We start from the raw sequence: 14586 nt of genomic DNA, 5'->3' as shown, positions 1-14586 counted from the left end.
CTGCAGGCCTATAAACTCCATTCAAGTTGTTATTTTCAGGTGAAAAAGGAATAGACTTGTGACGCTAAAGGCCCTTCAGATTACAGTGCCCTCTGGTGTTATCCATGTGTTTAATGGAGCCAACCCAAGAAAATGTAACTGCAGTCTTTTAACACTTATGACATCACTAGTTCCACACTCATTTAATGCTGTCATTCTCCCCATGCTTATTCCAAGACATTATGCCTATAAGTGGAAAAATGATAAGAAATTTTAAAAAAAGCGCAGATATTGCTCATTCGATTCCATTGATGATCACCTAGACAGAAGTTCTGCAATGGCCTGCAACACTATACAAGGTTTGTTCCTGACTTGTGCTCTATGCTAGCTGGGATAGGCTTCAGCCCAAATCTCCATGAACATGGTCTGGATTAGCAGATTAGAAAATGATATGACATATAGAGAAATAATGCAAGGTATGACCGGCATTAAGTACAGACATTAAGCAAAGTTTTAGACCATTTATTCTTGCTTTCATTATGCTGCATTAATGAAGGGCAGATCACCAAAATGGACTTGAACTGGATTAGTGTTCCCTCTTACAGTCTTTTTTATTTTCTATATTTATTTCAATTTAAATTTTCCTTTATTAACTTATTGTGTCAGTTTATGTTTTGCCTCAGTTTGGTACTGTAATCTCCACAGCAGTGTGAATGTTTATAATGCACCATTTGTTGGAATGAAAAGTACAATTGCCTTTTATTAGTACATACAAAATGCATTCAGAAGGCAAACTGCAAATACTAACAATAAACACATCTGACCGTTTCTAATCAAGGAAGTTAAACTATTTACAACAAACATTTTTATTTTCTAACTCTTAATCTAATCCATCATGTTTATCTTTCATCCCTTTTTAGTAAGTTAAACAGCATTAATTTGGCCTCTGATGATGATGATGATGATGATGATGGTGGTGGTGGCGAGATCATGAGTGACACCAGCAGGCACGTCCAGAGTGACATCATAAGATAAGGGCTACAGTTGGATCCTTCTCAGCCAACCTGTCAAGTAGGCTGCCTGTCTTAGATGGACAGCCTACCCTTCATCCATCCCACAGTTACCCAGTGGGGCATCTGACCCCAGAAGTGGTAGTTTAAGGTTAATGGACCTGCAGGGGAGGGGTTAGGGTGCTTGACTGACAGCTCAAAGAGGGCAAGTGAGTGAAACATGGAGAATTTGGAAGTAAGTCTGAGGGACAGAGAGCAGCCAAATGCATGCACATCTAAAGCAGAGGCAGTACAGGATGACCCGATGAACAGAAGAAAGGTTTGCTGGCATCATTGTTACAAAAGCTGGCCACTCCAGGTTAGGAAGTATTCACAAATTGGATTGCTTAAGGCTGCATAAAAATAAATGAAATGGACTAAAAGAATGAACTCCTGGCTTGCTCATTTGTGATGTCCAGAACAAGCACAACGTGTTACTTTGCTTGTGTATTTTCTAAAGAAATTAAATAACTAAGCAGTTGATTCCACTGCTACACACAGTATAATCACAAGGTACTCTTCCTCTTGAATGGTGTATAATTAATTTAGAGAGTTGCCTGCAACCTCCCATACTGGTTATAAATCATATAACGAACCTTACACTATGTTTGAACCCTAAACTGTCCTGTGTATAAACCCTAGACTAATTTTGCTTATTGTTAGACATGTTTACAGGTTTCTTTTAAGAAAAAGTCTTGTAACAGAAGGTGGAATGGCCAAGGAGGAGACAAGAGATTGTCCAGCCAGTATCTGAACTGAAAAATGTCAGTGGAGCCAAATTAGGCATAATATAACTCTTGAGTTTTTATGTGTCATGACATATGTGTAAAGTTTTGAATGACTAAACTCAAATAAAGTGTACATCAAAATATAAATGGTGTAGTCAAAAAGATACAAAGTATTAATGAAAGCAAGTTAAGCAGAAACAGTGCACAGCCCCCAGTGTCCAGCGCTGAAAAAAAAACACTAAAGCCTACAAAACAGCCTCCTTAGACCTTACTTTCTTGTGTAACACAACATAAATCCCAGCATCAGTTTTGAATGAAAATTTGACAACAATATGGCATAATCCCCCTGAATCAGAAGCCTTATCAGTAATAAAAGCTCTCCTGTCAGCTAACTTACATGAGCATCCAAGCTCTGAACAAGTGGCTTTGTGTTTGAGACGCCCCCCCACCACTAGGCTCCTGAAATCAAACCAACAGGCAGAGAAAAACTGACCTTTAAGGCCCCAGCGGTGTCCTTTATTTTCCCTCACAAAGTGCGTCACGCCTGCAGACAGGTCTCGGTGCCAGTGGGCAAAGCCTAAGCATGTATCCTGTGACTGTAGACTGACATGACAGGCTGTAGGCTGTAGACAGAGTGATTTCAGCAGAGAGTGTCTGGAAGCCGATTGTTCTCATGGGTAATGTTGGATTTATCAGGTCTAAAAGCTCCAAAATAAAAAAAAAATTTTTTCCACACCACAACTCCACCCTCAGATATAAACGTAAAAAATAAAACTGATCTACTATAAGACATTCCAGAAGCCAAATTACCAGGTCTGTTACAAGTGCAATGGGGAACACACCAAGTTGTGAAAGCAAAGTGCTCAGCAAATACTCGTGCATATCACTTTGTGTTATCCATTAAACAATACAATGAATGGGGCAGCACCAGAGTGTAGAAGGAGCCAAGATAAGGCATAAAAGTATATTTTCAGACATCAAGACACCAGACATAGACGTAAAAAATTCTGCTGAAAGAAATTTATAGTCACAAGCAGAGCCAGGACTTGGACGTGTGTAGTTCTGAGAGATCTAAGGAAAACCCTGCAGATTGTAAAACCTTTTAGCTCTTAGTTTTTTTTTTTTCTCTGAGGAGCTTTCCTCTGGACTAAAAAGATATAGTCCCAGTCCAAATGGCAGTAATTCCACTCCAGTAGTTAAGACCAGCACACAATCTGTTTGATTCAGTCTACTCACCATATTCTGGCTCACCCAAATCCTTGTCCTCTCCATTCATTTTGCCCAGTTGGTGATTCTTCGTGCTTCAGTAGTGTCATGAATTCAAGAGCAGCTACAAGTCCACCGGGAAACTGAAATGAGAGGTCTGCTGTAATGTGACACCTCCTCAGGGCAGCAGCTGGACCTTCTGGGCAACTTGTCTGTCAGCATAGGTGACACAGTCCTGCTGCCTCTTTGTCCTTCTGGCCTCTATAAATAGACGACTCTAATTGTCACTTTAAATGTGAAATGCATAACCTTTAAGCTGAGAACAACACAAGACCAAAAGAAGATGCAGACTCCAGCATAAGAGCCTTTCAGGTTCATCTGGTGCAGCAGGGTGTTTCCCAGTTGATGTAGAGCTTCACCCCACATTTGAAAAAAACAGAGGCAAAATACACAAACAACAGCTCAGCACACATCAAATTAAGAGCCATTTGCAGAAAGAGCCCGTTACAGATGTGTAATGGCTGCTGCCAGCAGATGGCAGCATTATGCTATTTAGTTCAGTCTTAGTGAGCGAAAGATACAGGATTTTACTGTCAGCCTGTGACGATTGTTAGGTGCAGACAGACACTAAAGAGCTGAGAAATACACAGTATGGGAGGAACCAGGGAGGAGTTTGTGTGGGAGAAACTGGTAAGAGGTTAGTATGGGAGGAGCTAATGAGAAATCAGAACTGAAAAGTCATTAAATGGGAGGAGTCACAGAGAAAGATATTGGGAGAAAGTGATCAGAAGTCGGTGTGGGAGGAGTCAAAGGGAAATGAAAGTGGAAGGATCAGAAAATGACATGCTGGATAAGACAAGGCAGAATCTCTGGGTGAACAGAATTCAGTAAGAAATCAATGGAAGATATGAAATCAGAATTGACAATGAAACACTACTAAAGAAAATGACCAGTGAGGAGTGGTGCAATAGTAGTGTTGTTGCCTCACAATAAGGAGACTAGGGTTCACATCCTGATTGCTCCTTGTGTGGAGTTTGCATGTTTTTCCTGTGTCCATGTTGGTTTCATCCTGGTGCTCTGGTTTCCTCCCACACTCCAAAATCATTCAGTTTAGGTGAACTGTTGGTGCCAAATTGGCCGGTGTCTGTGTGTTCACTCTGTGATGGGCAGGTGTCCTTTCCAGGGGTTATTTCTTCCTATACCCATTGCTTGCTGGGATAGGCAACTGGTGTTCAGCAACCCTACCCTGGATAAATGAGTATTGAAAATAAATAGATGGATTAGTAAGGTATAAACTTTTTCAGGTGCATTGCCAAATTTTGGTTCTCTCTCTGTTTTGCTACACTGGCCCATTGTTTTGGGGTCAATGTTGCCCTAATGTGAAAAATCTCATTTAGGCCATTTTTGGCTGCCAACGTATTTTTGCCCACACTGGGCCTACAATGACCCAATGTCAGTTTGTTTGCTGGAACTGTCTATGGATTGTTCACCTGACTTCAAGAGTGACACCACAGTATCCACAGTAAGCTGACTTCTTGAAATATTGGACATAGTATCGCTCTTATTTTTAATTTTTGGAATCAAATTGTGTTTTTTTTTTTCTCTACACTCCATCTCAGCTATATGATAGTAGCCCTAGCAATCATTACATGAGCATAATTCCACTGTGACAAGAAGTTTTCATCTTCTGTGTCTCCTCCATTCTTATTAGAAAAAAATGAAAAGCCCTCATTGAGGCATAAACCTCCTCTAATTAAAGGTCTTCCCAGGAACTCAGCTGAGCATAAAATGGCATTCACCCCAAGTGGCCATCATCTTCACATACTGACTTCTAAAATGCTTTCTAACTCACAAGGTGATGCTCTTGAAGAACTGCCTGTCCTTAGGCACAGCATGCAGCTCACTCCAGGATATTTGTGTTTTCATATACAGTATAAAGTCCCCTAATATGATTGGTAGGTGAAACTTCTGACATTATGCCCTGTCTAAGGCTGAAGGTTTGTAGTTTTTGTACCAAAAATGCTAGGATAGCCAACTCTAGGAGGTGATTTAATTTAATAGACTAATGGCACTTCTAGTACAGCAATTCACAATTCTCTATATGGCTGCATTCTAAAAGTTTATATTTATATAATTTAAAGCCTGTCAATTAACTTGTTTTATTCATTTAATCATGCAGATATGGCATACAGAGTGGAAATAAGAATAAGACTAGAAGCTCCAAAAAAGGAGGCCACACTTTGACATTTTCCATGTAACAGACCATATTGCTCCTCTACTGGGGGTATCATTTCTCTTAACTGGCTCAACGCACCACTCGAGTTGGCAGGGCACTTCGATCTGTCACCTCAGTATGCCCCTGATTGCTTTCACGTAATCTAGAGTTTTGGCTGGCCTTCACTTGGCAAGCTTCACAGCTTGCCAAAGACGTCAGAAATGGTCTACTTTTTAAAAGCAAATTAAGCGAAATAAATATGAGCAGTGCACAAAAATGTGTTAATGCTTGCTGCCGGCCAAAAAAGGTTCAGTCTTTTACAACTTATCCTATCTTTGTCAGACTCTAGAGCTGCCAGGAACAGTTTGACAGAGTTGTGACAAATTCATTAATGCTGAGATCTCGCTACCTGGAATCACATGCTGAATAAGCATTGCCATACATGGAATAAAAATGGAGCTTAAAAACCCTCTAAACACCTCAAGTTGCTTATCCGTATGCTCTGATTTTATGTGCTTTCAAAAGAACACCTCTGAGGTCCAGAGACTTAGAATTAGCCTCATCCTGGCATAACAGTATCATTCAGCAGCATTATGCCACACCTGTAGCATACATGAACCATTGATAACAGCCTACTGAAAAAGATAGAAGGGAAGGCTGAGTAAAAATATGTCAGATAAGTTAACCACTCACTTGTTTTATAAGTGCATTTTTCTGAAGACCATTCTGAAAAAATTCCAGCACCAGATTTCTTCTGCAGAATGTCATTGGTGACTTGCCTCGGAAAATTCTGTAAGGAAGGTAATCTGAAGAAGCTTTGTGACCAACAGAAGACAAGTCAAGGAATTTGATCTGTAAAGGGAAGCACATCTCCCTGAGCCTTACTGTGATGACAAAGAAGTGTCCAGAAAGCCTTTATATCTCAGTAAAACAGAAGCAAAAAAGAAGACTTAAATCCAGCATGTTCTGTCAAGATACCTCCAGAAGAACTTCTTCCTGTTGTCTTCACCCTGGGATGCTCATTCCCATAGCTCATCAATTAATTGACCAGTTACCCAATCAGATCATTCATTTTATTTATTTAGTTACTGATGATTGACAAATATTTGACAGACAGTTAAATAAATATAGAGACTCTGATTGACTGTCTAAATATTTTATCATTGCTTAATTTGACTAATTGACTGATTATGAACAATGTATTGCTTTATTGTTTTATTGATTGACAGTCAAAATAATTTGTGATTGATTGATCTGACTGATTAACTGATTATGTACAATGCATCGAATGATTGATTGCCTGAAGTAAAACCACATACCCCTATTTTGGGAATTACAGGCAACCTGATGCTCATTTTATGCCATTGTTTCTTTTGGCTTAAGCTTTTCTTTCATTTCTTTGTTTTGGTTTTGCTTTGCCGTTCATGACACATCTTGTATTATTATCATGCCCAGGCACACTTGAATTGATTGAATGATGGAATGGCCACCATTCCAATATATACACTTTGGAAAACATTAACCTTGTTTGCCGAAATCTTGAAAATTAACTGCTGGAGGTGATGCTGCTCCTCACAAAGTCAGCTACTGTTACAAGATGTCAAGCCCTTTGAATTCTGCACATTTTCACCACCTCTTCATAGTTTTCTTCCCATTTCTCCAGAGATGTACTAAGGTTGTTCTAAGATTTTGGATTTTGGAGAGCCCAATTTTTTTTACATGTTTATTTTAACATTATTACTTTTACCCTCATTTTTATGATGTATCCATGACACCAATTTGGTTATCATTTCACATTTTTTACAAGCCACAGCCATACTTTTGCTAGTGGTGGCATTGCCATGAAATGATTACCAAAAAGTCTGGCATGTCAGATCATCGAGCCTACTGTGTTTAAGGTGTCAGTGATCTTTTTCTGGATATTCAGAATTCCATATACTGTATAGTGATTACCTCATTTGGGATAAGTATTCTGGCTCACATTATATTTTTTGCCATAGTAAATTTGTTTTTGGGGTTTATTGTTTTCATGTAAAAGAAAAAAGTTTCATTATGTTAGTGTTTCGTTTCTCTGCTTACACAAGACAAGTGAACGTGTCATGTTACTACACTAAGTGTGTCGATTGTGTCACGATTTCTGCCAATATAAACATGGTATTGTTTGGTTTACACATTATCCCTCAGTTGAATAATACTATTGTGCTTCAATTTCTAGTTTAGCTAACATATATAACAAATAGGCTCTATATGACAAATATAACAGGTTTTGTTTTGGTTTTGATTCAGATTGCCATTTTGTCTTTGTGTTTTGGTTGCCTTACCATCTGTCCCTTTGACTCTGACCCAGCTTCAACTTTTGACCACAATATTCTGCTAAACCCTGACATCTCCTGGTTATTACTGTTATATTATGAAATGCTGATGTTGCAAGATATTTGCTAGTAATGTTTTGTTTCTTTTTCTATACATGCAAAAAAAAATAAATAATAATATGCATGAAAACAATGACTAAAGATCAAAAACAAATTCACTGTGGTAAAAAATGTGTAATGTGTAATGTGAACATGTGCAGATCAGTAAGCTGTTTGGGTACCCATCTAGTGCCAACTTTACAGTAGCCTTAGGCATCATGCACTATGGCACGTGCAGATCCATAACTGATATCCAGATGTGAAGCAACAGAGGACAACTTAATCTGTAGATCATCTCTGATGAAGACATTAGTCATGTTGATGTGGGATTGCCTGAGCAATGTTGATGGCTGACCAGATCAAGCTTTGGCAGTTACACTTGTTCTTCACACTTTAAACCTTTCAATCCATTCATAAACGTGTTGTTAAGCCATGCTGTTTTCACTTCCACACTGAATCAATATTCTTTGGTGAATTTCAGCAAGTGTCTCTCCTTCTGTTTAAAGAAATCTCACTATGGCATGTTGTTCAACAATGGTGCAATTCTTCAGCAAACATACATGTTCATTTGATCTTAGCTTCATTTGTTCTTGGCTGCGCTGTGCATGTTCAAACTGCACATACGCCATAGCAAACATGTTGTATTATATCAGCTTCTATATGTTGTGGTTACTGCTAAATTTTCAAATTGCCTTTACTTTTTGATTTATTCTTGAAATTACTACACCATGTTCTTTTTGACTTTTGGTTTGTGCATTTGAACTTTGTTGATTCCTGACCCCATTTGTTGGTGATTATGTTTTGCTCTCAACTCTTGTTCCTTGTACTTCTCTAACAATCTGCTCTTTCTCTAATTGCCACAGAGCAGCATCAGTGTAAGTAAGTTTGGGTGTGTTATGTTTGTGTGCTGTGAAATGGATTGGTGCCAATTTTCCAGGGTGTTTCCTGTCTTGTGTTCATGCACCAACCTGCCACAAGCAAAACAAAAACAAAAAAAAAGAAATCCATCAAAATGTATAGCTATTTTTGTTTTGCTGTGTTTCAGAAAATGACACAGAACTCTGGAATGAGTAGGTGCTCTAGGTAAAATCCAGTATACACTTTAGTTTCTTTGTCACTCTTACATGCTGCAATTCCAAGTAATGTCTGTGTGTTGGGCAGTGCTTATTTATTTCACTACCTCAACCTTGAGCAGTGTTTGGTCTATTCCTGTTCTGCCAGCAGACCAATAAACAGCAAGTACTCTATTTCTGTTTAGCCAACCATCATGCAACACAGCAGCTCCCATTTGTTTCTATATAACTGATTGTCCAGAAAAACAGTCATACCTCTACCCATTTGGCAACTTACCACCTATGTGGCACCAACCTTACCTTTGTCCACCTGGCCAACCAACAACTTTGGAAGAAGATGTTTTATTTTTCTCCAACCATCTTACTTGTCTGTCCTAATATACATAGTGCTCTGAAGCCCAACCTGTACTTTTAAATTTTAGATATTTAAAGATTTACTAATTACAACCACTACTGTATTTTTCACTATGGTGCTGTCTAACACTTACTCAATTCACCTCTGCCCCTCTAAACAGCGATCCAGTAGAAAAAAAAGACATAACATTTTACTATTTTGCCCATTTGGGTCTTTACACTACTTATAAATATTGCCAGGTGGACAGGCATGTAGGATGCACTCTTAACTGCAGACTGTGCAAAATACTGCCTCTAGTCCAGGAGTGATTAATATGCAGAGAGATTCATTTCTGGATGATTTATCATGAAGACTTCTGTAAAAACTTAAAAATAACTTAAGATAAAATTTCCACGTACATTGAATATGCACATTCAGTACACTGCTGTCACTAAACAGTAAGTAGCGCCTGATTCAGCATTTCAACAAGTACAGTTTAATAAACAAACAACTCAAGCAGCAGTTCAGCCAAGAAAGCAGAGAGGAATTGGCAAAGGCTTTCACCTGAAACAAACCACAAACAAACATGCAGTATCACTAGAGTAAAAGTCTAGCTGTGTTATCTGGATATTGGGCAGGTTTTAAGGGTCATCATGCCAGAGCTCTCTGCTAGGCAGTAAGGCTGCAGAAGTCCCAGGCAACAGATTTGCTAGGTGATTTTGGGGGGAGCAGTTCACTGAATGTGTTATTATATAAGTGACAGCAGCTTTAGCGTGGTCCTCTGGTGTCAAAATGGATTCTCTAGGGAGCCCTCATGAATTACATTATTAGCTATGTTTGAAATTTTTGCCTCTTAGCTAAAGAGCTGGAGTGTGCAAGACACAGGAAGAAAACGGTTGCCTAATATCTCCGTTACCCATTTTCATTCTCTGGAGACAGTAACTAGGATGCAGTGTCAGCATTTCTTTTTCTAGCACTCGAGCGTGCAATTCTATTTTTAATAAAACAAGCAATGTCCAGCTGCGAGTTTGATGACATAGCAAAGGCATTTTTGCTGATGAGCTGTAGAAAGGGGGCACCTGTGTCCTACATCAATATGCTGCCTTTGTCTACTGCTGCTTTCATAACTGACTTACACAGAGTTAGGCAGCTGCAAGCTTTAATGATGCCAAGCATCTTCTTGAAGCCAAGCTTGCCTGTACTGGGTCCTATACTCAGTGTGGCTTGGCAACGGAGAAAATACTAACTTGGGTACGGGGTTGATATTGCTTTTGGGGATGCTTCTATTCCTATGGGTAATTCGCACCAAAAAAAGGACCTGACTAGAAAGGTCACTAAAGCTGGTAGAGTAGCATTGCTACAGTAGTTGAGCAAGTGGTAAATGTCAAGGTGCTCACAAAATCCAGTGTAGTCAAATCATCTCCTGTGCTAACACTGGAGAAACACTCAGCTTAAAGAAAATCTTTAACAGGTATCAGAGAACCACATCAAGATGAATTTAAAGAATAACTCAGTGAATGTAGCAAGGAATGCAGGAATGTACCATTTTGCAAGAGAATGAGAATGATGAACAAAAGACTATAAAAGGTAACGTAATATAAAGTGTCTGTCAGCAAATGATACATGACTGGTCATCCTGAAGAGAAGGTGCAGCTTTATGGAAAGGCAAACTTTAACCTAATGTACTTCACAGCATACGCTTAATGTCTGCTTTGAGGAACATCTCTCCTGTTTCTTCCAAACACCTTCAGATTCCACAATCTAAGGATAATTGACATTCCTATTATATGGAAGAAAAATTCAGGCAGAGATCACTGCAAGACCTGCTGGCTTAAGGAAGCAATCTGTCTACAAACATTAAAAGAGATTTGTTTGGTAGACAGTAAACACCAAGAAATGCCAATTTCTTCTTTTTGAATATTCACTGATATTTGAACCATAATTTCCTGGCCAGAGTTTAAAAGTCCTGCTTACTTTTGTTTAAAAACACAAATGAGCAGAAAGAAATGGAGCTAGCTGGTGGAGCAAGACAGGCAGCCACTCCATTAAATTGCTGCAACAAAGGAAAGACAAGGAATAAAGTTTTTCTTGTATGAAATAAATTAACAAAAAACAAAAACTTGAAGACATTATGGTCATTAAGCCAAACATAATTCTTCAATTTATACTCGCCTGGTACTTCCAGGATAGCGTCACGTAACAAAGGTTCCTAAGGTGGTACTTTCAGCATTACTAAAACAGTAGGGCATTTGCACAACATTTACAAACATTTTCCCTGTACATTTTGCATTTATAATTTAAAAACTTCTATTGCACCTTTTTTTCCTAAATATGCTGCGTGACCACTTAGGTCTATCTTTCCTAATTACATATTCACTGGTTTTATGTGAGTGTGTGCAAATGGAAAGTAGAATGGGCAACACTAAAGAATCTTAGAAAGAGGCATAGGGGCACAACAATGGTGTCTCACTGCCTAACAATTCTAAGAAGGTAACACATAAAGACCACAGTCTATACTATTGTTTCACATGACCAAAAGTTTAGATTCAAATGGTGGTGTAGACACCACCTGATAAGAAATTGTTCATTCCACCTGCATCTGTTTAGGTTTTAATCTAATTGTTCTAATCCTCCACTCACATCCAAAATGTGAAATGTACATTTTTCTTGTGATGCTCAGTTTGCCTGGTATGTGAGTGTGTTACACGTCCCTAAAGTCAGTTTCAGTAGCCAGGGATCAGCTGCCCATTGTAAGACAGACTCATGTTGCTCCTTTGGGCTGTGCCCAGCCAGGTCACATGCGTAAAGGCCCAACTATCAAGTCAACAAGCCCCCAGCACCACCATCACCAGGCCTGCCTCCAAGGCAAGGCCCTGGTTTCCTTTTTCTGGGCAAGGTCACTGGATCCTTAATTAAACTTTCTAAAGGAGTAATTGAACCACATTTAGTCTGATCCCTCACGTAGGACCAATTTGCCTTGGGTGACCCTCCTAGGAGACAAAATTACCCCTAGGGTCACTGGATACACACAAGCCCTTGCAGTAACCGAAAAAAATATATCACGGATACAAGAAGCAGAAATGAGTTTCTTTCCCAGGGTGTCTAGGCTCAGCCTAGGATGAGAAGTACAGACATTTGAGAGGAACTCAAAGTAGAGCCGTTGCTCCCCAACATTGAAAGGAACCAGCTGAGGTTGTTTGGGTGTCTGATTAAGATGCCTCCTGAATGCATCCTTGGGAAGGTGTTTTGGGCATGCCCAACTGGCAGGAGACCTTGTGGCACAACCAGGACATGCTGAAGAGATTATATCACTCAGCTGGCCTGGAAATGTCTCAGTATCCCAAATACACCTGGGGTATACTGGGAATGTCTCAGTATACCCCCAGAGTAGTTGGCAGAGATGGCAGGGAAAAGGGATGTCTGGGAATTATTGCTTAGACTGCTGCCCCTGAGACCCGGATCTAAGAATTGATGGAGAATATGGATGGAGGGTCAGAATGACTGAATATGTTTGTTTATGCTCTGTGATGAAAAGATGTCTGATGCCAAAAGAGACTTAATGCAATCCTGGATTTGAATAGGCTGGGTCTGGAGATTCATGAATGAATACACAGGGTGCCAGCATAACCATACAAGGCACAGCATCTCTGCTAGGGTTTTGACACAAAATAATGAGAAGGGTTTATTGTGAACGGTCTTGAATCCAGAAAATATTCAGTAGTTTTGTGGTCACAAACAGACAAATCTTAAAAACAGAATAAAGTCTAATATGATTTGTACTAAGTCTGAAATGAACTGCAACTTGTCAGCAGCTGAATGTTAAAAGAAGCATTTCAGAACACATAAATCATTAAGGATGGCAAATGAAGCAAATAAATTTCACTTCCATGAGAAAGAAACATGAAGGTATAGTAGCAATGTGTCAAACACTGCTAACTGGATTATGGGAAGAAACACATTTTAGACTGAATTCCATGATTTGAATGTAGGAAAATTAAAAATCACAAGTTATATACAAATCATTCATGCATGCATTGGTAGATTTTGCTTTCAGTAGGTCAAGTCAAGTCGATTAAATTTTTAGAGCACATTTAAAAACAACAGAAGTCAACCAAAGTGCTATAGAATAATGAGTCATGCCACAAAGCTAGGAAAATCTTGGAATAGTTCCAGCAATGTGACAGTGAACTGAGCTGTCCTTCCCATCAACAGATCTCAATTGAATAGAGCATCTAAGGGACGAGATACAATGAGTCATTCAGAGTAAATATCTACTACCAGTAAACTTGACACAACTATTAGACACACTGGAATCAATATGGGCATGTTCGAGTTGCATTTTTGGCACTTTGTCAAGCCATTACCCTCATGAATTCAGAATGTTCCATGGTGAAGTATTGTCCCATCTTTCTATTTAATAATTGTTCTAAAAAAGTGACTTGGCACCTTGTCAAGCCATTACCCTCATAAGTTCAGAATGTTCCATTGTGAAATATTGTCCCATCTTTCTATTTAATAATTGTACTAAAAAAGTGACCACTCAGCAGAGTTTTGGCTGCTTTAGTCTTCCCTCACAGCTCAAGATTTAAACTTTCACAGGTAACCTTTGGAGTTACGTTTGTGCCACTATTTCTGACAGATACTGCTACCATGTGTATTTATATATACTTTCCATTTTGAAATGTAATTTTAAACAAAAACAAATGTATTAAAGATTATGTGTGCACGATAATAGTGCCTTAACCATTTTCCAAATATACATAACACCTTGTTGCACATACATAACTATAAACATAGACCCATGCCCTCAGAGTCCAGGATAAAGCTCATCATAAATGTTATTAATGTTGTATGAGCTGCAGAATATGAGCAATCACCAGACCCTGTATAACAAACTGAATTATATCCGTTACTCAAACGGATTAAAGTGCAGCCTCCATCTCACTTGCACTGCCAATGCTACTGACAAAACACAGGATAAAAAAATGGACATTTCCAGATTCAAAAGGTCGACTTTAACATGTACAGTTTTCTTCATACGAAATCATAGGCATCTATACTAATAAAAGGCAAAGCCCTCACTCACTCACTCACTCACTCACTCACTCACTCACTCACTCACTTACACATCACTAATTCTCCAACTTCCCATGAAGGTAGAAGGCTGAAATTTGGCAGGCTCATTCCTTACAGCTTACTTACAAAAGTTAAGCAGGTTTCATTTCGAAATTCTACGCGTAATGGGCATAACGGTCAACAACGTCCGCCATGTTGAACTTTCTTATTCATGGCCCCATCTTCACAAAATTTGGTAGGTGGCTTCCCTGCGCTAACCGAAACCAATGTATATACTTATTTCGGTGGTATGACGTCACTGTCGGCTGCTATATTGAACTTTTCAACGGTCTTTGTTACTTATGGGCCAATCTTCGAGAATTTTGGTATGCGGGTTCCCAATGCTAACTAAATCCTACTTACGTATATATATACGTCCATAGCTTGCAGCTCGGTCACCATGTGAGGCAGCGTTGGTTCCCCCATCCCAACGCCTCCCACGTTGTTGGCTGCCTGCCTATATAAGGCCATCCATC

At 39.2% G+C, this 14586-nt stretch overlaps 1 protein-coding gene across 2 annotated transcripts in view; it reads right to left on the bottom strand.

The window, feature by feature from the left end:
- Positions 1–14586, bottom strand: part of fgf12a (fibroblast growth factor 12a) — a 267383-nt gene that overhangs the window by 217093 nt on the left and 35704 nt on the right. The window contains exon 1 of one of the 2 annotated variants that reach the window (XM_039765620.1): positions 2993–3199. The exons of the other annotated variant lie outside the window; for it this stretch is intronic. Within the exon in view, the coding sequence (XP_039621554.1) occupies positions 2993–3032 (40 nt within the window). The 5' untranslated portion in view covers positions 3033–3199. Of the gene's footprint in view, positions 1–2992; positions 3200–14586 lie in introns of those variants that run through there. 2 annotated transcript variants of the gene reach the window in all.

This window comes from Polypterus senegalus, chromosome 1 (genome assembly GCF_016835505.1).
Source record: "Polypterus senegalus isolate Bchr_013 chromosome 1, ASM1683550v1, whole genome shotgun sequence".
Lineage (NCBI taxonomy): Eukaryota > Metazoa > Chordata > Cladistia > Polypteriformes > Polypteridae > Polypterus > Polypterus senegalus.
This window is presented reverse-complemented; position numbering and strand designations above follow the sequence as displayed.